The sequence below is a fragment of the Barbus barbus genome (assembly GCF_936440315.1).
Source record: "Barbus barbus genome assembly, chromosome: 34".
Classification (NCBI taxonomy): Eukaryota; Metazoa; Chordata; class Actinopteri; order Cypriniformes; family Cyprinidae; genus Barbus; species Barbus barbus.
In genome coordinates this window covers 21,207,038-21,232,458 of record NC_136762.1, presented here as the reverse complement: position 1 = coordinate 21,232,458, position 25,421 = coordinate 21,207,038, and the positions used below count along the sequence as shown (strand labels likewise).

The window sequence follows — 25,421 nt, the reverse complement described above, 5'->3', positions numbered from 1 at the left end:
CATTCAATTGATCAAAAGTGACAGTATATATAGGCTACATTTATATACTAACGATTTCTATGAAAAATAAAAAGTGTCACAGTTTCCTGCTTTTCCAGCTGTTTTCAATATTGATAATAATAAATATTTCTTGAGCAGCAAATCAGCATATTAGAGAGATTTCTGAAGGATTATGTGACACTGAAGACTGGAGTAATGGCTGCTTCAGCTTTGCCATCACAGGAATACATTTATTAAACATTTTAAATTTGTAATAATATTTCACAATTTTATTTTTTGCTGTATTTTTGATCAAATAAAGAGACTTTTTTTTTTTCAAAACGTTAAAAATCTTACCAAATATTAAATTGTAAGCTGCTCGGACCTTCTTACAAGCTTGATAATTAAGTGTATAGTTATTAATTCATCAATTAGCTGAGGCTTTCTATTAAATAGACAGTCCCTCTGAAGTTTAGGCACTCTGGTGAAGGCTCACAGAAAACCTCTTGCAAAGTTTGAACCTACAAGCTCTTGCTCAGAACCTCAGCCATATCAGTTTACCATGTGTGACAGTACTGAGCGCAGGGCAATAAAGCGCAATTATGTGAAGTGTACTTAAGCAGTGGAGAGGGCAAGGATGATCATGTTTTTGTTTTACTTAGCAGCCAGCACAGCATTTTCTGCAGCAGCTTCTGAATCTGAACTGTTCGTGGATCAATATATACAGTCGCTTTTAAGAACAGTGTGATAATAGAGATAGAGGTAATAAACATTCAATTTGAGATTGGATTGTTGTCTGGAAGTAATGCAACCAAAGACCTGTGTCATCTTTTTACATTTTATTTCTCAATATTAATGGTGCAGTCAGATCATTCTGGAAGGTCCAGGAAAGGCTGCGGCTGCATTTGGTCTCATATCAACATAGACTTCGCCCGAATATTCCTGTTATGGTTTGTGATTGTCTTCTACGCCTTATTTGGGGCTGCTGTCTTCTTGGCCCTTGAGAGACCTTCAGAACTGGAGGCACACTGCAGATGGAGCAGACAGCTGGCCGAATTTGTTCAGGATCACCGGGTTCCCTCGGAGGACTTGCGTGAGCTGCTGGGACACTATGAGGAGGCCATTGCTGCCGGAATTCGGATGGAAGCACGGAGACCTCGATGGGACTTCTCAGGAGCTTTTTACTTTGTGGCAACTGTAGCCAGCACTATTGGTAAGTCTGAACCTGTCTGTCTGTCTGTCTGTTTGTCTGTCTATCTATCTATCTATCTATCTATCTATCTATGTCTGTCTGTCTATACAGTCTTTTCTCCAAATCTACATTTAGAAGTATAAAAAACAAAACTTACATTTTTTTTTTTTACTTTCCACATAATCTAATAATTTGATTTAGTAATTAGCCACTAAAGCAATTCTCTTTCTTGACAGAAAGATTGTTTACTCCTCCTGTGTGACCTTTTCTCTCCATACATTTGTCCCTGTGTTTGAAGAAGCATGCTACAGTTTTTCTCAGTTGCTTTGGTGCATTTCTCAGAACAGAAATGAAATTTTCAAAACTACTTGTTCAACCTCCACATCATCTAGTCACACATCATAAAAGCAGTTTCTCATTCTTTTGAACAAGTTGCGATTGCTTTGGAAATCACAAAATTTACAAATTCTGACGATGGATGAATATCCAGAAAACGAGGAGTAAGGATGCAAAACAGAGGAAGAGGAAGAAGAGGCCAAGGACAGAGGTGCATATCAGATGAGATAATGTTGTCAATCATGCCCTTACAATGGCTGAAGGGTGCAGCTAAATATTGGGAGAACGACCATATCCTCAAAATTCAAACATTTTGAAACAGTCTCTTTCAATCAATATCCCTAATACAGTAATGTGTAAATTTGTACTTTTGAAAGGAAATATGGCATTCTTAAGAAATGCAGCCTTCTGCATTTCATTACAGTAACTGTCATCCAAACTGTTGCCATAGTTTACATCAGGTAATACTACTGTAACAGAGTGCACTGTTACACTTCACACTACTTTACATGTAATACATTGACTCTTCTCAACAAATATCAGATTTTTTTTTATAAAACCTCAATTTCCATGGTTGACTGTCATGGTGAAAAAACAACTAAACAGTTTGACCAGTGTGGCTCACACGGTGACAAAAATACTTTATATTTTGGTGGCCTTGGCCAAATTACTGACACGATAACTAGGTTTTGAAGCATGAAAGAAATGTTTTGGGTGAGTAACTACGTTTTGCAGACATGCAATAAAGTTCTGAAGTTCCAGCAAACAGTTGTGACATTTGCACTCAGAGTTTAGAGAATGTTAAGACCGTTTCGAGAAAAACTGTAATATTTCTCCCACTTATAGACTACATATAGTCATTAGCCTTTGGAAGAATCAACATGTTCGTACTTTTCAGGGTAGAATAACTGTTTACACATGATAACAAACTTTAACATCCCTGTTTTATTATCTGTGCTGTGCTTATCTTTTAGTGGTGAAATAGCAAGAAAATCAATTTCCTGATTCAAATACCCAGAGCTCACATCATAATAGTGTGTAATCATGGATACATGTAAACAGCTCTCACGGTCCAATATAATGTGTAGTGTGTCAGTACACAAAGTGGAATCTAAATGTCATCTTGCTTGCATAACACAACAAATTGTTTCCTCAAGATTATCAAATGAGCAATTTAAGGTTGATGAAAATCTTGATTTTGTTGCAGTAGAACTGTACTATAGTTTTCTCTTTTTTCTTGTAATTTCACTCTGTCAGTATTCATTGTTTGTAGTCTGTCATTACACTTGCCAGACTGAATTCAGAATAGTATACTACCATAGCACTCTTATCCCCGGTTTTAGGCTTAAGCCTAGTCCTAGACTAAGATGTAAATCTGAGCTGTTTCAACTGAAAGAAACTTGCACTGACTGATCTTAAAATATATCAGTGCCTTTGTTTTGTCTTAAGATGCACACCAGTAATGCTTTTTTCTAAGGCATGTTTATAAAAATGACTTAAATGTCCTAATTGAACTATGGCCTAATCTTGGTTTAGGCTAAGCCCTGTCTATGAAACCAGGCCTTAGTATTTCTACTCATAGTAGTTTTATATTGCAGAATTATTGGAGAAGCATGCCATGTTTGTACATTCCAGACAGGTTTGTCAGTCTGTAAGTTTGTGGGATTCACAGTGACTTTCATTATTCCAGTAGATGACAAAAAGCGACCGTTTTTATGATTATGTCAATGATTCTTTCTTTCAAAAACACTGATTCATTCAAAAGCTAAACAACAACTGATGCATGAGTTATTGAATCATCATTGACTCAACTGAATTGTTTCAAAACTGATTCATTCAGGAAAAAAACACTTTTGTATGTCAGCTGATTCAGATTTTTTTGTGAAGCAAAATAGACAAGTATAAAGCTTTGATAATCATTCTAATTCTATGAGAATACGGAAGCCGTTACAATGATAACAACACTGAGGAACCATATCACTGAAATCATTTTAGAACAGTTTTTTTTTTCAGCTGATAAAAACACTGAAAGCTAAACAGAATCCTTCCAACCAAGAGCTAGAGCACTTAGGCCTGTTCACACCAACAACAACTATATCTTCCACATCAATGGATGATAATGTTCTGTTTAGTATAATGCATGCTTCAATTTGGTCACCAGTCACTTTAAATGGTCACTAATTTGTTGTGGGAACTAATATAGTTATTGTTATATTTATATTTATAGTTAATCATTTTAAGTGTGAACAAGCTGGCAACATTATGTCTAAATTGTTGCAAAACCTTTTTTTCAGAAAATCTAAAAATATTCACCAAATCTAAATTAAAAAATATATTATCGAACCACTCTTTACTCCACTGTTCTCTTTCATTAGATACATTTCTGTGTCCATATCAGGTTTCGGGATGGCAGCACCCGCTACACTGAATGGAAAAATCTTCCTTATCTTCTATGGGCTGATAGGCTGCGCAGCCACCACTCTATTCTTCAACCTCTTTCTGGAACGCATGATAACACTGATTACATTCCTCACACGCAGATGTCGAAAGCAAAAACAAAAAACTAAGCTAAGTAAAAGACACATTGTCCCCAATTTGAACACACAACCAGAACATGGAGATGAGCAGGAGGACTGGAAACCTTCTATATACTATGTAACCCTCATTTTGGCAACAGTTGCGATTCTGGTGAACTGCGGAGCATCAGGTCTGTACTCAGCCATGGAGGATTGGAGTTACCTAGAGTCTATGTACTTCTGCTTCGTGGCTTTCAGCACCATGGGTTTCGGGGACATGGTGAGCGGACAGAAGGCCCACTATGAAGCACGTTGGGTCTACCAGATAGCCAACTCTTTAATGATCATCCTTGGCGTGAGCTGCACCTACTCTCTTTTCAGCATCACCGCCATCATCATCAAACAGATGTTGAACTGGATTTTGGCCAAGCTGTTCACCCTGCATTGCTGTCAGTCTCAGGGCTGCTGCTCCATCACAAGTCTGAAAGTCAAAGAACCGGCCAATCAGCAGATCCAGAACACAAGCAACCATCATGGCACCTGTCATGTGGTCAAGGCCTCTCTCCCCTCCAAGAGCAAGTGTAAGTGTGCCAGCACTGCAGTAGAAACCGTGTGCCAGAGCCTGGACACAGCAAACAGTCGCCCAACCTTTGAACACGAAATCAGAGATTCGTACAAGCTTTCGAAGGATGATGCAGAGAAAGAGGTTTTTTGGTGCTCTCAGCAAGAACTGTCACCTTAGTCATCATCATAGTATGTGGGAGGATGTGAGAACAGTTGCAATGTCAAATCAGCAGCAGCAGGAGACAAACATCAATGCAAAGCCAGTACTGTAAAAAAAATCTGTACATAAAAAGAAATGCAGTGAAAACGTATATACAGTATGTTAAAAAATGTATAATAGATTTAATAGGTGAATGCATTTAATTTTATTTGGAAGTTAAAAGTGTAAATTACCTTGTAATTTAGGGTGCAAATCTACGTTATAGATTTAACATATGTACTTTTACAGTAAAATTATCTTTATTTTATAATAGAGGACATTCTGAACTAAATTAAATCTCCCAACTTGTGAAGGGAAATGTCACGTCATTAGTTTTTGTAAAAACAGTAATACTTTCTTGTTTGTTTCACCATAATATCCCCACAATGCAATGAAATTGTAATTTTATATGAATCAATTGTATTCATTAATAAAGAGTTCAAACTCTTAAACCAACCAACCAGCCCTGAATTAAGGCATTCTGAATTGGATTTTTCATTTACTGTCTTTAGGTTCTATCATTCTATCATATCATTCTATAACATTTGAACAAGTTTTCCAGCCAATAGTTTCCATTATTGTCAATTTATTAAATATATTTTTTATTCAAAATGTAAGTTAGAAATTGACTTATACATAATTATTTCAATTAGGCCTATGTACATCTTTGTGCCACCTGTTTTATCATGGTGTATTTAATTAGTGCATTTTAAGCTAAAAAGCAGATTTTGGTAGATTTTAATTGAAGTAGATTGGTATACAGTATTAAAATTGTATCACTTGATGAAACATACAGTTATACAGTGGAGGGAAATTAAAATTATAGACTGATCATTTCTTTGTCGGTGGGCAAACGAACAAAATCAGCAGGGGATCAAATACTTTTTTTCCCCACTGTAAGTTGTGAGATAATACCATAAAACCAGAAACATTGTCGCAGAATTTTTGGTGTATTTCTGGCAACCACAGCTGCCAGTTTTTACCGTTAAAAAAATATTATATAAGAATATTCTTTACAGTGCAGAGTCATTTAATTCAGAGAATATACATTTAATTAATTCATAGTGGAATACATTGGTTCTTGTTTTTCCGATGGTCCATGTGGAAGCCTCCAAGATGCAGTCTTTCTTGACTTTGTACTTCTCTGTGAGGCATTTTCCATTAAATCATCACAAAGGAGACAAACATCAGCCATTCTCTATAATAACTTTAATCACCAAACCACAAAGCAGTGGCCAAAAAAGTCTCAGATATCATCATGTTTCCAATACACTGAGTCATAGCACTGCATGGTGATTTAAAATAAGTGGAGGTGAAAAGTTTAAGGAAAAAAATAAAAATCATTAAAAAAAAAAAAAACATTTTGATGTGGAAGAAGTGTATGTTACAAAGACATCATAATTCATAATAAATAACTTACAGCCAATGCCCAGTGCATGATCCACTGTTTTGTCCATTTTTTCAGTGTCGCTAAAAGAGTTGCGCTGAAAGAGTAGACCTTAAAGGTGCCATAGAATGAAAAATTTACCTTGGCATAGTTAAATAATAACAGTTCTGTACATGGAAATGACATACCGTGAGCCTCAAAAACCATAGTTTCCTCCTTCTTATGTGAATCTCGTAAATAAAAAAAGACCACAAAACAGGCAAATCAGAATATAACACCGACTGTGACGCAGCAGTCGGGATCACTACGCCCCCAACATTTGCATAAACCCGCCCTTGTTCTAGGCCGGCCAAACCATCAGAAGTTCTGCAGGCATTGTGAAGAAACAAGCGAGAACAACAGCGAAAATGGCAGGCCATGGAAATAAATGTCATGTTCCAGGCTGTGCAGGGGATGTGATGTGCAGGGATGGGTTGGTGTCTGTATTCAGAAAGGCACGGATAGAAAATAACGCGTTCTACTAAAATAACACAAGCCACTAAGGGACATGGTTAGCTCCTTGCTAGCGGTAGCCTGTTACATTACAGTACATAAGATTTCACTTACCACATAAACGGAGTATGAGGATGATGGTGAATGATTTACAGATCCTGAGCACCACTGGCAAGAATCTGATCTTGTAAAATGTGTGCTGCCACTCCATAATATAAACATATTTTGTGCGATCGCGTATCTTAAGTGAAACTATTACGCGATCGACCGACCGTTCAAAAGCAGTTTCAATGCCTCGCGCGTTAATATTATTTTGTAAACTGTACACAGTTCAGTTTCAAATAATTTAAAAATAAATGATTACCCCACCCACCAAAGGTCGGTTTTAAGGTAAGACGATTTATTTATGAAAACACTGTTTTGATTGTGACGCAGATCTGGCAACCAGATAAATGAGACTACAGCGATTGTCAGGAACATTAAACATCATCACAAACAGGTAAACTCATCTACTCATTAGTCTGTTTTTACAGCTAAATGCTCAGGATTTTAAACAAATACTGAATTAATTGTCCTAGGAAGTTTATGGTGTTGATGTTGTGCAACCGTAGAGTAGTTATAATTCATAGGTTTTTTTGATTTGTGAAAATTATCATGATGGACAAATCAGCATAAACTTTTGTTGTTCACAAAGCTTATTTTCTACAAGACTCCAAAAGCCAATGGGAAAATTCAATTGGCTTTTTGTCAGGAGAACCAGGTGATGTTAACGTCTGGGTTGGCCTACAAAAACACATCATCACTGCAGCACATTAATAGTAGGGGCAAACATGAATTCTGATCCTGGACCACAAAACTAGTCAAAAGTAGTACGGGTATATTTGTAGCCAACAATACATTGTATTGGTCAAAATGATAGATTTTTCTTTTATGCCAAAAATCATTAGGATATTAAGTAAAGATCATGTTCCAATGAGATATTTAGTAAATTTCCTACCGTAAATATATCAAAACATCATTTTTTTTTTTTTGCACCCTCAGATTTTCAAATAGTTGTATCTCTGCCAAATATTGTCCTATCCTAACAAACCATACATCAATGGGAAGATCATTTATTCAGCTTTTAGAATAGATGCTGTATAAATCTCAATTTCAAAAATGATACCCTTATGACTGGTTTTGTGGTCCAGGGTCACGATTGTTAACTTTGGAGTGCATGATATCTATACGTGGCAGGCAATGTTTTTAGATGATCAACATTGATCTCATTATGCTGATACTATGATAGATTTTGGGGATTCATTTTTATTGACATTCAACCAGTATATTTGCTAAGCCACAAAATAATTAATTTTTTCTACTGTACAGTTATTTTGTTGCAGGTGGGCAAAACTAGTATTTTTTTTTTGTCTCAAATAGTCCTAGATTCAGGGTCCAGTAATTAGATTGCTAATAAAAAGGCATAAGTATAAACAAACCTTTTTAAAGAATAGTAGCCTATTACATTACTATGATTTGTTTATATAGCACATTTATTTGATTTGCCTTCTCAGTAAAAGCATTGCTGGAAATGAACGGAATTGATTATATTCACTACAATTCACAGTCTATTTATAATCCACCAAAGTAGAAGATAAACCACAGTATGAGAATGTGCCTGTGGGTGGCATAGCATTGCCAATTCATCCTCAGCCTGTGAGTGTGCAATAATGAGATGAAGCTGGCGCGGAGGGATACAGTGTAAATGAGGCCAGAGCGCAGCACTACACTCAATCTGTGGCTCACTCCTCACTCACTCACAGAGGAACAGATCCTGCGTTTAAAACACTAACAGCTTTCTGCTGCTGATTTCACACACGTTTATCAGACGGGCCTTGTTTAAAGATGGTAAGTACAGCCTGATGTTTATGTTGGTTTTTCTTCTTAGCTAACGGTTTAGCCACTTAGCAGACATTTTGACAGCTAATAATGATTGTACCAATTATTTAAGCTTTCTCTTTACCGTTTGTGATGTCAAACGCATAAAGATCGCGTAAGGTTTAGTAAAAGTGAAAATGCGTCGCAACACATCGATGTTTTATTTAAACAAACTGCTAATTAGCCAGTTAGCGCTATCCAACAGATGCACATCAACGTGTGTTGTGTAAATGAAAGGAAACGCATGTACGATTCACTATGAATTAATCTAAAAGATATTTTTAGAAATGGATAAATTAATAAATTCGGCTAGTTGCGTTGCAGTTGAACGCGCTCTCGCGCCAGCTGAAGTCTGTCAAGTGTCAATCACACGCGCACCAGTTTCTGTATTAGTTTCTTGAATAGTCTGTAATGCAAACTAGCCGTTTTTGGTCACAGTAGACCCTAGTGCTTGCAAATGCATTGCATTACAAATATGCATGATGTAAATTCACAGCTTTTGAGTGTCTCTCGGATGCATATTACTATTGCAACGCATCATGCGTGTTGCCTTCACGCAGTGTTTCTGCTCATCTCGGTGTGTGAACAGTGACTGGCTGCTAATTTTACATGGGCTGAGCTCATTGCCTTTAGCAGAAGGATACGTGTGGGCGTGGTGGTGTAAAAATATCCACCAGCAAAGCATATGCGCTCAAGTTCCTCATTTCTGGAAGAATCTGTCGCTTAGCTTGCTTTACCTCCATGCATTTGCTTGCCATGCACGTTCACAAAGTTTGCAAACGTCCTGCGGATATGAGACCGTCTCTCTGTTGCATTTGCATGGGCCAAAGTTGCAACATGTAGGGTAGCTGTTGCGCACCGGTTGTTTAATAAAATGCGATTCTGCATCACCCAGCCCCAAGATGATCATAAATATGAATGGAGTGGACAGTGAGGTTGCATATTGCAGCAGGCTGAACTGCAGTGACGGATCCCGGTTGTCCCCCTCCCCCCTTTCCCCCTGCATTGAACCAAATGAAAGCTGGTGCAGCAACACGCTGACACTGGATCTGCAGTGCGGACGCCCGCTCGCGCTCATCTAATTGGAATGCAACTCTTGTTGCATGACAAACATTTGTCCGCTCATGCTCCACTTAATCCACAGTAATTGCTGCAGTCATTGAAATGCGGTAACGGGCTTGAGAAGCAGTGCGCAGAATATGTTAGCCGGAAGCCCACCTGCATCCAAACCAGGCATAAACCATCCGTGTGCATCTGGTCCTGGAGGGCATGTGTGCACCTGATGTCTGATACAGGCCCGCCATTACGTTGCACAAGCCTAAATTTCAGTAATATATTTATTCTGTTTCTAGGAGAACCATTGTTTGCATGGTCACTCAATATTTCGCGATAGAGATAACAAAATTCAAATTTATGCAAATGAGCAGTGATATGATCAAGAAAAGTAGTTTTTTTTTTTTTAAGAACTAGATTTAAAAAAGATCTGTCAAGTTTTGCACTCTGTTCATTTGGTTTAGGGGGAAAAAAAACGTAATCGGTTTAATAAAATGTCAAGTGGTATAACCAAACAAAAAGTTATTTTAACATTTTCCTTAAACTTTGAATGCGAAGTCTACACAAAATGTTCATGAAGTAAAAAAAAATAAAAATCATATGTTACCATTCAAAAGTTTGGGATTTGAGTTATTTGAGAAATATGTGACCCTGGACCACAAAACGTAAGTCTTAAGTGTCAATTTTTCAAAAATCTGAGGGTGCAATAAAATCTAAATACTGAGAAAATCACTTTTAAAGTTGTCTAAATGAAGTTCTTAGCAATGCATATTACTAATCAAAAATGAAGTTTTGATGTTTACGGTAAGATATTTACACAAATTAATATCCTAATGATTTTTGGAAAAGAAAAATCAATAATTTTGACCCATACAATGTATTTTTGGCTGTTGCTACAAATATACCCCAGCGACTTAAGACTGGTTTTGTGGTCCAGGGTCACATTTAATAAATGCAGTTCTTTAGAATATCAAAGAGTCCTGGGAAATAAAATGAATCATGGTTTCCACAAAAATATTATTACTGTTTTCAACATTGATAATAAATGTTTCTTGAGCAGCAAATCAGCACATTAGAATGATTTCTGAAGGATCATGTGACACTGAAGACTGGAGTAATGATGTTGAAAATTCAGCTTTGCGTCACAGAAATAAATTACATATATTCTAAAAGAAAATGGTTATTTTAAATTGTGGTAATATTTTTTTATTGTATTTTTGATCAAATAAATGATGCCTTGTTGAGCATAAAAGACTTTTCAAAACATAAAGTCTTACTGACCGCAAACCATTCAATGGCAGTGAAATTTTTCAAGGTATTCTTTGTAATTCAGCAAATATCAATAAATATGAATTCATAAATATAATTTTTTTTTTAGAAGTCTGACATGGTTTTCAAAATCGCCTCCTTACCCTCATTTGCTATTTCCATTATTTCACTAATATAATGAATGAAAACTAGTAAGCGAATTTGGACCAGAAGGGCTGCCACTTTTACATTGTGCTTTTTGTGCATGCCGTTTAATAATAATTAGAAAACTTTACAGGCTGCAGATTACAGATCTTGAATTCTGTCATGGAAACTAGCATTGTATAAACCTCCATTAAACTATTTAATAATCAATTAAAAATAAATGTATACCTGTATGTTTTTCCTGCTATACCCAAATTGGACAAACGTTTTGGAAAATAGATGGATGGATGATTCAGCTGCAGTCGCCATCATCTGGCCAAGCGTGGGAATTCATACGACCCTCACAATGCATTATGGGTATATAGGGTGAATTTGGACATAGCCCATGATGTTTTATGGCCTGCCTTAATCTTGCCTTGTTTTATTTGCAAAATTTGATTATGCACAGACACACACATCTTGTTTTGCTGTGCCCTCCTGTTATTAAGAACCAATTATATCATTCGTTTTCTCATCTCACAAATGGCGAGCCAAATGTGTTAAAGCTAAAGTCAGTGCCTTGTATGTGGATGAGTCAGATCCATGTCCGCTGTTTCCTTATGGATCATTTTACACCCTGTCCATTTTAAGCTCCAAGCGTTATGAATCACCCGCCTTTGAATACAAGGGAGCGTGTTCTGCTGCCTCCTCTCAGAAAAGACACCGCTGAATCACGCAGAGTGAATCACGTGTACAGATGAATCCTCTCCTCTTTAATAATTGAATAATGAACTCCGTGTCAGAGCGAAGCGCAATCATTTTAAGTGTGTCGCATTCATGACCCCCTAAGTGGCACTGTCTAATTATAACTGCCGTGGATATTTTTGAAAGAGTATTTTTATGCATGTCCTTCATTATACTCATTTAGTCAGAGGTGTGTGTGAGCACTGCAAAACTGGAGCTTTTCTGATAGTGATGTGGCACTGAGCTGATTGACTTCCTCTTCGTCTCCCTCTTTTTTCCAATACAGGCAGATCAGCTTACCGAGGAACAGATCGCTGGTGAGTGAACTCTGACAGTCAGCTTCAAAAAGGCCACTAAAGCTGTCTTACACATTACATCATCAGTGCACAGACACACACACACCATATTGCAACCTCAAGAACATGTTAAGGCTCAAAGCAAGCTCATTAAGTATGGGCTGACAGACTTATTCACTGCCCCTCATCTTTCAAGAGATTCACTCTCACTGAAAAACTGTCTAGTACCATGGTTCTTGTCCAAAGGGCCAGATATTAGAGGCAACGAACCAAACAAAGCTGCTGCTTGCATCATGAGGAGTTTTTAATTTAAATTTGATTGTACAATTCCCAAATTTTACGCAAAAACAGAATGATCTGACTTTAGCTTTGTGAAACTATACTACATAAAATATCTGAACAAAACAAAAACAGCATATGGGCTGCATGAGAATGAAGATAGTTCCCCTCAGATATAAACCCCCACTCCCAAATGGTTCACAATTAAATTAACATCTCAGCCGACTTCATCTCAAAATAGTCACACATTTTTATCAATTTTCAACTGGCTCGGAGTGCATTGTGATATCCCTAATAAAAACTGAAAAGTTTATATAGTAGTAGTATTGTACTGAAAGCTATTTACTGCAAAAGTAGTACCGTACTTCCTGTTTTAAGAGTTGCTTAGGCTTCAGAAAAGTTGATGTACTGTACTTACATGTTTGTAATTCAAAACAGAGTTCAAGGAGGCGTTCTCACTCTTCGACAAAGATGGCGATGGCACCATTACCACCAAAGAGCTGGGCACAGTGATGCGCTCATTGGGTCAGAACCCCACTGAGGCCGAGCTCCAGGATATGATCAACGAGGTAGATGCTGATGGTAAGATCACGAACAATTATAACTTTCCACAGTCCTGCTGTCTTTTCTGTTTGATACTACAAATGCTTATGTGGCTTCTTATGTCCAATCCTGTTCAAGGAGGGCAACTATACTGCAGACTTTAGCTGCGGTCATAATTAAACACACCTGGACCAGCTAATGATGGTTTTCAGGATTACTGGAAACTTCCTGGAGCTAAACTCTGCAGGACGTTGGCCCTCCAGGAGTAGGATTGGACACCTCCGTCCTATATCAAGCTGGTGTTAAGTGTCTTTCTCAGGAGGGCAGATTAGCATTGGCGAAGATCGCCCTGTGAGCCCAAAGTGATAAGGTGGTTGGTCTCATCCTCAGTCAGCATGCCCATAGAGAACCGTTCTTGGACCTCCCAATACATATTGCACATCAAAATGGCAAGAGCTGTTAGGAAGTGCATTCTGATTTGCTGGAAGCTATAGGGATCCTTTAAGAACCAGGGGTGTACAGGTTTATATCAGGCCAGCAGGTAACAAGGTTTTGTTTAGAAGTTGGCAGGCTTCTCTGGAAGATCTTGACACAAGCTTGCAAAAGTTGAAGCTTTGAAAGATATTGAAGTCTACTGCCTCATGCAGATGCACTGGTGGAAGTTTTTTTTTTTTTTTATACTTTTCATTTAATCTTGTGGTAAATGGCAACAACATGGTCTGTCCACAGGCAATGGAACTATAGACTTCCCAGAGTTCCTAACCATGATGGCACGGAAAATGAAGGACACGGACAGTGAAGAGGAAATCCGAGAAGCTTTCAGAGTCTTTGACAAGGTGAGGAAATGTCACCGTTCACCGCAGCTGCCATGCACCTGAAATGAAGCACTGAACTGATTCATGAAACTTAACCTTGAAGAATCTTAATGAAGGTTCAGGGTAGCTGCTTTTGAACACAAGAACACTTCTGACCCACTTCTCAGGGTCAGGTGAACCAAAACCAGCTGAAATACAGTATACAAGGCTTCCTTGAAAATGATCAGTCAACTAGTCATCCAGGCAACCCGCTGACTTTGATGCTGTGTAGCTGCTGTGAAGTGTTTGCGTAAGAACTGCGCAGGTGTGTTTTCCAGACAGTGGGTGAGATTATTCACCATGTGGGCGCAGGCTGCAGCAGGCCGTTGGCATAAGAGAGTGCTTGAAACGGCTTGAGTTGATTTTGGGCTTTCTTCTCCACTTGCTTTGAACTTGGGATGAATATTTTGTTTTTAGATATTTGTACAAACAAATAATAAAATAAAATAAATTAAAAGCAGTCAATATAACATATAAATGAAATCACATGTTTGTTTCAAGTGTCCTTATTCAGAATAAGAAGAGATGAATGTTGATTTCTTAAGGTTCTGATATGCTTCAAGCAAAATTGACTGAAAGGTTACAAAAAGGTGAAAAAATAGGCAAAACAAAGGTGTTTTGGAGTTTGTTTCAATAGTTCAAAACAGCTCGCCTGTGTGAATTTTTTTCTTTTGCAAAACATCTTCGAACTGCCATTGGTCAATGACCATTGCTTATTAGATGAGTGTGGTCTAAAGTTCCACCTTCTTTGACAAGAATTTCTTTTACGGTTAATTTGTTCACTCAGTCTGTCAAGACCAGACACCAATGAAAACGTGAATACACTGGAGTGCTGCACTCCATCTACAAACGTTGGGAGTTGCACAGCTATTTAAAACATTTGTATTGAACAAAGAACTTTGCCGAGAGTATTTCAGGGCACAAGTTTGAAGAAGCACAGCTGTTTCACCATAAAAGTGGATCCTCATCCAGTGAGAAGAGCTAATATACCCACTAAAATAAAAATATTGCCACATTTGTATGTGTCTGAAAACACCATCGCATATCCAGTGACAGCCAGTGCATTCAGATGTGACCGAGAGATTTAAGAGGGTTTCAGTGGAAAATTGATGCTCGTGGCAGACAAAGTGAATTAGTAATTTCATTAGTGTGTGTGCAGTAGCTGACTGGTTGGTGCAGCCTTTTGTAGGCATGTTGGACCGGCATAGCATTTCAGCAGTTTCCAGTAGATAATGTACTGTTAACAGTTGCAGATGTCCAAAAATCATGAAGCTATTGTGCATAATATTCTCTCTTCAGGATGGAAATGGCTACATCAGTGCAGCTGAGCTCCGTCACGTCATGACCAACCTGGGTGAGAAGTTGACAGACGAGGAAGTAGATGAGATGATCCGAGAGGCAGATATTGATGGAGACGGTCAGGTCAACTATGAAGGTGAGATGCTGTAGCACATTTTGTCATTCATTCAGGAAAGTATTTATTTTTTATTTTTTTAATCAATCTTTGTCATTTTGGTCACATTATACAACTTTCCAAAAAAATAAAGCAAACAATTTATTTGGATTGTTTTCAATAGTGAGGTTAGAGGTTGTTCATTTGCACTGTTGTTTAAATCAATTTTTAATTAGAGAAAGTGTTTTCATTCTTTACACCTGCATTGAATGTTCAACACATGCGTTCTAGAGTGTGCTGGTGTAATGAAATGCAGTGACAGTTCATGGGGGATATATCTAAAAATAGAAGGGACTTGTACCTGATAATTAGTGGTGTTTGCTATTGCTAATTAGTTTACTATGGCCATTTCGCTAATCCTAAAAATACACTCATTAAGTGTTTAAAAAGAAATTCAGCAAGGATGCATTGAAAGTCACTGTAAAATGTAAAAGAATCCGGAAACAATTGTATCACTGTTTCTAAAAAATATTAAACGGTATTACTGTTTTCAACATTGATAACTTTAATATAAAAATATTTTTAGATGATCATTTTATAAGTACACGTTTTTGATAAATTCAGCTTTGGTGACATCTTTCAAAACAAGGAAGAAAACGCACACACACACGCATTTGTGGTTTACGGGGACTCTCCATAGGCGTAATGGTTTTTATACTGTACAAACAATTTTCTATCGCCCTGAATTTCATAAAACACCGTTTTCTATGTTTTTAAGCCTTTTGTTGTACTATGTTGTAGTACCCATGTAATTACACACATTTGTGTCCTCATAAACCATATCAATACACACGCACGTTTGTTTTTGTGAATTGTGGGGACATTCCATAGGCGTAATGGTTTTTATACTTTACAAACCGTATTTTCTATCGCCCTACACCTAAACCTACCCCTTACAGGAAACTGTGTGCATTTTTACTTTCTCAAAAAAACTCATGTATGATTTATAAACCTTTTGAAATATTGGGACATGGGGTAATGTCCTTATAAGTCACCTTCTTGTAATACCTATATCATACCCATGTCGTTATACAAATTTGTGTCCTCCTATGTCACAAAAACGCGCACACACACACACTAGGAGTGTGTGATGTATATCATCTGCGATAATATAACGATGTGCGATTTGACATTATCGAGTATAAAACATTCAAAACACCCCTACAGAGTGCATTACGTGAAGTCTAAACTAGTGCGAGAGTGTTCTTTCACTGCATGATTCAGTCTAATAAAATGCATTTTAGAATGATCACAAAATTCAACAAAACATTTATATTTATAACACTTCATATAGTTAATCAATATCAGTTAAGAGTGCAGTTTCTCCAAAAATTACCATGATTAAAAACGTAATATTGATTGAAGAGAGACTTACTTTTTAGACAGCATATTGCCAAAAATAATTCCAAACAGAGCCACAACACTGTTTTGCATCTCTGAGCAACATGATGATGTTTCGTTCCTGAATGAATCAACCGTTTAAATGATTCGGTTCAGTCACAATGACTCAATTATTAACAGTGACTTGTGGTTTTAATTTCACATTTAAAGTTTGTAATTTCAAATAACGGTATTCAATGTTTGTTTAATATATCAAAACGTTATTTATGCATTTGTAATTGCAAGTTTAAATGCATTCATGTCCTGCATTAAAAAGTTTGTAAATGCATCGAAATGCCACTTCAGATGCAGCTTCTGTGTTTCCTCTGCATTGCAAAGATGAATTTAGTTGATACTGATTTAATTTGCTTCTTAACAGCCCAATTGTCTTATTATTCGAATTCACTGATTAAATGTAAGAATTTGATAATGCACACATTTAGAAAAATGGCTTTATAAAGGTAAAAATGTCTATAAGAGGTAAAAATCTATTTAAACTTATTGGAAAAGATGAATTTCTTAGAATATAATAAAAAATACCAGCACAATAACACACTCAGCAAAATATCGTCTACTTATCGTTATCGATAAAATCCAAGAAAATATCGAGATAATTTTTTTTGTCAATATCGCACACCTCTTAACACAAATTGTTACATAATAAAACAGTCCTTAAGTGACAGTTAGAAAATGCTAGAATATGTTTGGCCTGATGTTGGTTCCAGCACATTCCAATACGGCGCATTCCAAAATTCAGAAGATTATTTGAAAATAGAAAGTTTTTTTGGTCATTCGATTATGATCTGTTTTTCTGTCTTCACAGAGTTTGTCCAGATGATGACTGCAAAGTGAAGGATCGTCATATCCTATATCTTTCTCTCTTACATTGCTTGTCCTACTAAGATCACTCTGTCTTTAAAAAGAAAAAAATGACTTCAAAGAGTATTAGAATTTCAAATTCTGTGATCTCTTACCAAACAAAAAATCAAATCAAATTTCAAAATGTGAAGAATACTAGCAGATTTGTCCCAGCAGAAGTGAATGGACCAAGCATAAGTGCATGAGCCCTTTTGGAGCAAATGTCTCCAGACCTGACACAAATTTTGAGGACAGGACATCACTTTAGTCGCACACGAGTTGAAGTCCATGCCTAATATGGCAGTGTTTAAATGCAGAGAACATCTCCTTTCACGAGTGTTCTTCTGAAAAATAGAGTAAATTAAAATTAAAAAATACGTATTATAATAATGCTAAAACATTGTGGTAAATAGTCCAGGGTCACAGTGCTGCCTTCAATACAAACTGAGCAAAAACAACAGCGTGTGACCCCTGTGGTGAAGTCATGCTTTTGCGTATTGCCTTCTCCTGTTTAAGACTCCAAACACAACAAAAACTGGATGTTTATGAAGACGTACATATTGTAAAAACCCAACGTCATGCTCCTACTCTGTATAACTGCTAATGGCGGCGTACGACTTGAAGAGTGTCTTTATGGGCTATAAGGCATGTACTTGGAGCCAGTGGTTTCTGTCAGCTGGTTTAAACCTTTGTTAATGTGGGTTTAGTCTCTGATGACTTCAAACTTTGTGGGAGCGTGGAGATGCAAAGTATGTATAGCAGAATCGAAATGACAGAAGAACGCAAATAGCATAACTGTAAAATATATAGTTACGTAGGTAATCCTAATGCTATCAGTGTTATGCTTAATAAATGTACTGTTCTCCAATATTAACGTCTGGTAAAACTTTGCATTGCCTATTGTTATTCTAGTTAGGTCTGTGACTTTTGTTTGATCCATGGTCTTGAAATGTGCCATAATACTCGTAAACCTCAACTTTCTTGCAACAGATCTTGTAGTGTATTAAGAAATATGTTATCAGTCTATTATATACACACACATATCTATATTTGCACTTTGGTGTAGATTATACATTCAACCACAGAAGAGGAACCTGCTGCTGCTTTACGGCTCATTTGTCTCTTCTCTCGTGGGTTTGTCAGACCTCTTGTTGTCAAGTGCTCCTAATTTAATTTGCGCTCCGCTTGCAGGACGACCGATAAAGGTGAAACTGTCAATTGTTGGTTATTTTGAGGGGCGAAAAGACAGTGTATCGAATTATGTTGCTAGTAAGAGTATGAAGGGCTTGTTATTGGGTTATTTATTTTTTCTAGCTGAAATGTATTACTCCTCTTGAAGAGCTTTACATAGCATATCTTACTCTGTTCTGGACAGTTTTGCGTTGGCAGGGTTTGAAATTGAGCGACCGGACCGGGAATACTCAACATGTGAAATCTGTATGGATATGTGAAATATGTATCAGTGTTTTCCAAATAAAAATAAATGTATATGTTTATGCATACACTTGTGTGTTTGCTGTTCATGTTGTCCTGCGACTGTGACTCGTTTGGTTTTGTCATCAGCTCCAAGCTAATCTGCTCACGATCCCAAGAGGTCTCCAGCTGATTCTGAACTATATTTGGGAACTCTTAGGATTGTGTTGGATGGAGCTGTAATCTGGGGTTAAAAAGGGACATACCTTCTCTTCCCTTTTGCATAAGACGTCCAATACAGAGTGATTTGCCTTTTTAATTATGTGCTGTCATGATGAGTTCGCTCGGGACGCTGTGTAACAAGAATTTAAAAGGACCTGATTTGCACTTGCTATTGTAAGATGCAAATTCATTGTAAGTTTAACCATTTACAAAGCAAGACGTGAAAAGCAGCAAAAAAAAAATTTCTTTTTTTTTTTTCTTTTGGAAGAACCAGGTCTCTCCTGTGGTCATAGAAAACCTGAATATAAATGAGGTAGCCTAATATTATTACATTAATACAAGCTCTAAAATATTTTATTCACTTTTTAAAAAATTAAGGTTCTTTATTGGTGCCTTTATTGGATTCTTTATTTTTTAACAGTGTTGTAGATTGAGTAAATATTTATTTTTAATCTTATTCTTAGTCCTCCTAATCTAGTAAATTGGAAGACACGCAACTTTATTGGTTAAAAAAACGAAATGAAATGATTGAATTGTTTTAATCATAATTATTTTCGTTGTAATTTACTCAATGCATTGAATAGTGTTGCCAACAATGTAAGTTAAAAGGAAACCACCTCACTAGATGTGATTGGGAGTGAAATACAAGCTGGACAGTTGATGGCGCCATTCTATTACCTATTCAGTATTTCATTTGCATTACTCTTGTCAACATATTTAACTGAAAATTGTCAAATAAAAGCGTTTAACCATTCTTGTAGACTGAAAAAGAAAAATAGTGAATATTCTGAATGTATTAATAAAAAAATACATTAAACTTAGGAAGGTTTCAGAATCATAAGAGAAACTTCATTAGTATTTTTCCCGTCTTGTGTACTGACAACAGAAGCTCTCAGTGATGGGACAGTGTTACTACCTATTATTGATTTTACTTGGGTTTTAATGTTTGTTCAAATGTTTACCCTAAGTATTATACCTTGGCAGTGTAAGTTCAGGCCTAGTTCATACTGACTTACTAATGAGAGATGCCAGGCAAGTTCACTATCAAAGCGTAATGGAAAAATAGCAGAGATGGTTGTGTGATGTTAATCTAAAGCACTCCCACTGGGACCTGTGGAAAATGTTTGTGCGGTCTACACCGTGTTGAAGCAGACGTGTATTTATTGATCCATTGTCAAATGGAGGAGACAATAGTCTGGTGTCTTTCTTCCTCCCTCTGTACAGTTCTCCTCCATCCTCCACTGCTGTCCCACTGTATTGATTCTAAATGAGGAAAGGCTTTAGTGGCCATATGTGCTCGTATTAACATGAGGGCATGTATGTGCATTGTCCAATCTCAACCCTCTTCTCAAATTTATATTGCAACAAGTCTACCACTGTTCTGTGATATTGTTCTAGTAGTGATTTTGCAAATTACTGATACATAAGGCAGGTCACTGAGGCCGTGCATTATGTATCACGTAGCATGTGGTTATTGTCTAAGGTAAAGCATAGAAACTGATAACCATGGAGAATTGTTTATCTTTCAGTGACGTAAGGCTGGAATACACTACGTGACTTTTTAAATCTAGCACATAAAAAATAATGTTTGACATCCTGAAACTGGATGGATTCATAGGTTGCAGCTAAAAAAAACATATTTTCCCATCATACACAATGCAATTTTCTGTGAAATGTCAAGTCAAATCTGCGGACTGGCTCTGATTTTTGGTAATAGTGTTGGCTCATTTAAACCAGGGCAGAATCTGGACAAAAGTAGTGGAAGTATATTCTAGCTATGTATTTATTTATTGTATATCATTCTGATTAGCTTAGTTTCTGTAACTCCCAGTTTCTTCTGATCACTTCACAAAATTATTTTTGAATTGTTGTAATGTTTTAAGTTAACGTCAAAGCACCACCTACAGCAAGAAAAAAAGGTGTGAAAATAGAGAGCATTTCTGTGGAAACGCAGCAGCTGTGACTGTCAGTCTGAAAATAGCATAAAAAGTAAGGGGTAATAATAACAGAGACCTTATGCGTCAGACAAACAAGTGCACAGCCTTCTTTAAACTGTTGTCTTAGAGCAAATGTTTTTGTGGTAGCTCTGTATTTCTATGGAATCGCTGTTGAAGTGAATTTGCTGCTTTTTTTTGCAGATTTAATGAAAGTTATCATGAGCATTGTACTACGAGGCACTAGATTGTGATTGATCCTTTGTTTTTAAGATCAACATGCGAGTATATTTAAATATTGTCGTCTTTCTTTATTTAAAATGTGGGAGAGATGCTTATGTTTGTTTTTGGTATTTTCTGTTTTACAGAAGGACTTTTTTTCTTTTCCCTCTAATTTTATTTTCTAATATGTGTTTGGATTTATGTCTGATTGGGACTGTGTTCAATCGAGTACTGTTTGGAGTGGAAATGCCTTTGATTTGGATTCCTTTGTGGAGGCTCATTCATCTGCCAGTCGGAGTTGTCAACTATAAAGCGGAGCAACGTATTTCAACGCACTCGTAAAAAATTCGGAAAGAATAACTCATTTTTGCCACAGAATGGATCATCGTTTCTAAGATAAGAACTCTAAGACGATTTCTTTGGTGTAAAATCAAGTACAAGGTTTAGATTTTTTTCCCCCCTCTCTCTATTCTATATAATTAATTTTTCACTTGAACATATTTTCATTGGGGGGAAATTAACAGGACAAAAGAAAGACTGTTTGCTGAAGTTCATATATTGCTTTATTTGATCTTAGTGAAAAACCCTCATTTGTGGCTAATCTAAAAAAAAAAGAGAGAAGTGACAGGCTTTATATCAGCTTTACAGTATTTAGACGGGAAATAGTGTGTCGAAATAGTGTCATTCTCCTCTGGCCAGACAAAATCAGCAGTTTAAATCTAGGCTAAAGCAGAATCAGATTGTGCAAAGGACTCATCTGGTTCCTGTGGTCTTGTCCCGATGGCCGTCTAGGAGACAGGTTCTTCACTGGGGATCTAGTTGTCCTGGTCTCCACTGATGTTCAGGGCTGTAGAGGTCATCTCTAGGTGCTGATCCACCATCTGATCTGGATAAAGTCTGGATCTGGGTGGCTACAGTGACCTCGGAATAAGAAAGAAACAGACTAATATTAGCGTAGATGCCATTCTTCTAATGATGTGGACATCGGGTGTTTTGGGAAGTGTTCCCGGTTCCGGTTGACCTAATTGATGCAGCCTAACAATCCTTTAACGGATTTGAATTATAGAAATGCGATAGTGTATTATGTGTAAACCAGGTTAAAGAGATGGGTCTTTAATCTAGATTTAAACTGACAGAGTGTGTCTGCTTCCTGAGCAGTGTTAGGTAGATTGTTCCAGAGTTTGGGTGCTAAATAGGAAAACAATCGCGTTAAATAGGAAGAATGATCGCTGTATCAGATGCAGGTAATCACACTTAGGTGGTCATTATTGCTAATGAATATGAACTTGATGCATTAAAAAAATGCATCTATTTGCATTGCACAACAGCTTTGACCATGGCATATCAAATCCAGATTTGGTGTAGAAATCGGTTTTATAATATTAAACATCAATTAAAACATCTTTAAATGAACGCTAACCACACTGATGCAACCGTTCCACACTTCTTTTTTCAGAAGTGCCCTCCATAAGTATTGGAACAGTAAAGACAAAAATGCTCTGTTGGCTGTGGAGTCAAGACATTTACAAATATGATTAAAATATGAATGTGCGACAAAACTACAGAATGTCACATTTTATTATTAGCCGTTTCAACACATACATGTTTTACCAAATAAAAAGAGCAGCACTTTTAGAGTTCTTCCCACTCATTGATGTGAGCATAAGTATTGGGACAGTTGAACATAAGGCAGATATAAAAGATTAAAAGCTATTATTTAGTTGCAGATCCCTTGCGCACAATCAGAGCAGTGAGTCTGTGACCCATAGACATCACCAGACTCTTGGTCTCATCCTTTGAAATGCTTTTCCCAGCCTTTAATGCAGCCAATTCCAGTTGTTGCTTGTTTTGGGAGTTTCTGCCTTTACTCTCCTCTCCAGCTGCTGAAATTCATGTTCAATCGGATTTAAATCTGGAGATTGACTTGGGCAATCTAAGACTTTCCATTTCTTTGCCCTTATAAACTCCTTGACTGAACTGGCAGGGTGTTGGTCATTGTCCTGATGCAATATGAAGCGTTTCCCAATCAATCTGGTGGCATTTTCTGAATATTGGTAGGCAAGATGGTTTTGTACCCTTCCAAATTCATTCTGCTACTGTCATCATACATTAAGTCATCAGTAAAGTTGAAAGGGCCTGTTCCAGAGGCAGCCATGCATGCCCATGCCATGACACCACCTCCACCATGCTTTACAGATGAGGCTGTATGATTGGGATCATTGCAGTTCCCTTTTGTTCTCCACATTTTTGCTTTCCCATCACTTAGATAAAGGTTCATCTTTGTCTCGTCGGTCCATAAACACAGTTCCAAAACTCTTCTGGCTCACCTTTGTGCTTTTCTGCAAACTCTAATCTTGCCTTTCTATTTTTGGTGCTGGTCAGAGGTTTGCATCTTGCTGTGTAGCATCTGTAATTCTGTGTCAAAGTCTCCTGAGGACAGCAGCTTCTCAGAGCATCACTCCAGCTTTCTGGAAGTTGCTGGGGATTTTACAGACACGTCTTTTAGGGATCATTTTCACAGATTTTATGATTTGTCTGTCATCAACTACTGTTGTTTTCTCAGCCGATCAGGTCATTGTTGGTTGCTGGTGTCGCTGGTGGTTTCAAACTCTTGATTTCTCCATGCCCTTTGTTTTTGCTTGAGCTCTAATTGACTTCCTCTTTTCTTTTAGCATCCAAATTGCTTGCTCTTCTCTCAAAATCAGCTCCCTCGTCTTCATCCTGGTTTGTGTGTCATCATCGAATGCAAGATTCAGAATGCAGAAGTAATGGATATAACTGATACAACACATTCCCTGCTTTTAATATCTGAAGAATTAATGCAACAGGACACAGCTGATCACTTAGAAAGACCTGTGAGGCAACTGCTCCAATACTTATGCTCACATCAGATAGAGAGATGAAACTGTAAACTTCTTAGCTGGTAAAACATGTATGTGTTGAAACGGCTAATAATAAAATGTGACATTCTGTAGTTTTGTCGCACATTCATCTTTTAATCATATTTGTAAATGTCTTGACTCCACAGCCAACAGAGCAACAGAGTCTTTACTGTTCCAATACTTTTGGAGGGCACTGTACATAAGGTAACACAAAGTAAACCAAGTCATGTCATGCTGCCCTGAAGTAATCATGTCCTCTTAGAAAGGATTAGTTAACCTTTAATAGATTTCAAATACACGGATGAGACTGTAAATACCGATTGCTGTCACTGCTGTTGAAATGTTAACAGAGTTTGATTCATGACTCTATTAAAGTCCAAACATCTGCTGTGTGCCTGACGTCAAACAGCATCTCACTTCCAATCAAACATGCAATGCCACATAATAATAAATCCTTGTTTGATGTCAGACTCATCACTCCCCTTTTCTGTGGGAAACGGAAAATGATGCAGTATTGAAAATGCTGCTCACAATAGGATCATGTGTGATTTTTATGGGATGATATTAGACTCAAAATGATTAATAGATGCACGCACAATTACCCATGTACTGCATAAATTTTATGCATGTATCTTACTAACTACAAACAAATGTCTTTCAATTTGAGTCTGTGGAATTCAGGATTAAATGATTGTGCAGCGATTTTAACAAATACAGATATGTTTGTGTATTGGAATCAGTGGTTTCCACATCTGTATTCCTTTATGTGATCCTAGACAATGCTACTTGTGCAGAATAAATGAAAAATAAAAATGTAATAATATTATTGCTAAAATAATTACATTAAATCACATTCTTTCATCTCAGTGAACTAATAGGAAATTGTCAAATACTAAATCTGTGCTATCATATCATGCAAATATTATGAACATTTGCAGCGGTCACTATGGGGAATGAGAATATCCAACAACAGTTTTAGAATTTGGAAAACTGCTATTTCTTTGTTTGATTTTTCGAATTAATCTAAAGGCCACTGCATGGGATATGCTGTCATTTAGGATCAGGAAATATGACATTATGGGGTCCTATTATGCTTTTTCACTTTTTGAATTTTAGTCAGTATGTATGTCACTTTTCAAGAACTACAACGAATGACTCGTTTGGACGACAGAGTTGTTTTCCTGTATTTGTGATATCACAAATATAAATTCAGCCTGTGGAAATTCGAATGGTTGGCGGGTGGGGAGAACTCTTGGTTGAGCACTGCACGTTTCAAAATCAAAACCCGGTGCGGGTGTTTTTATATCACTGTAT

The 25,421-nt window shown here is 37.0% G+C and overlaps 2 protein-coding genes across 2 annotated transcripts; both read left to right on the top strand.

Moving 5' to 3' along the window:
* The first annotated feature begins 598 nt into the window (after nt 1–598).
* LOC306854405 (potassium channel subfamily K member 13) lies at nt 599–5,249 on the top strand. The gene is made up of 2 exons (XM_079392369.1): nt 599–1,192; nt 3,906–5,249. Exons 1-2 carry the CDS (start codon nt 835–837, stop codon nt 4,763–4,765), a joined length of 1,218 nt encoding a protein of 405 aa, XP_079248495.1. The 5' UTR covers nt 599–834; the 3' UTR covers nt 4,766–5,249.
* A 3,056-nt stretch (nt 5,250–8,305) lies between these two features.
* LOC306854415 (calmodulin-1) lies at nt 8,306–18,969 on the top strand. Its single transcript, XM_079392380.1, has 6 exons — nt 8,306–8,552; nt 12,058–12,088; nt 12,785–12,928; nt 13,619–13,725; nt 15,043–15,178; nt 17,400–18,969. The coding sequence occupies exons 1-6, from the start codon at nt 8,550–8,552 to the stop codon at nt 17,426–17,428; spliced, it is 450 nt and encodes a 149-aa protein (XP_079248506.1). The 5' UTR covers nt 8,306–8,549; the 3' UTR covers nt 17,429–18,969.
* The last annotated feature ends 6,452 nt before the right edge of the window (nt 18,970–25,421 follow it).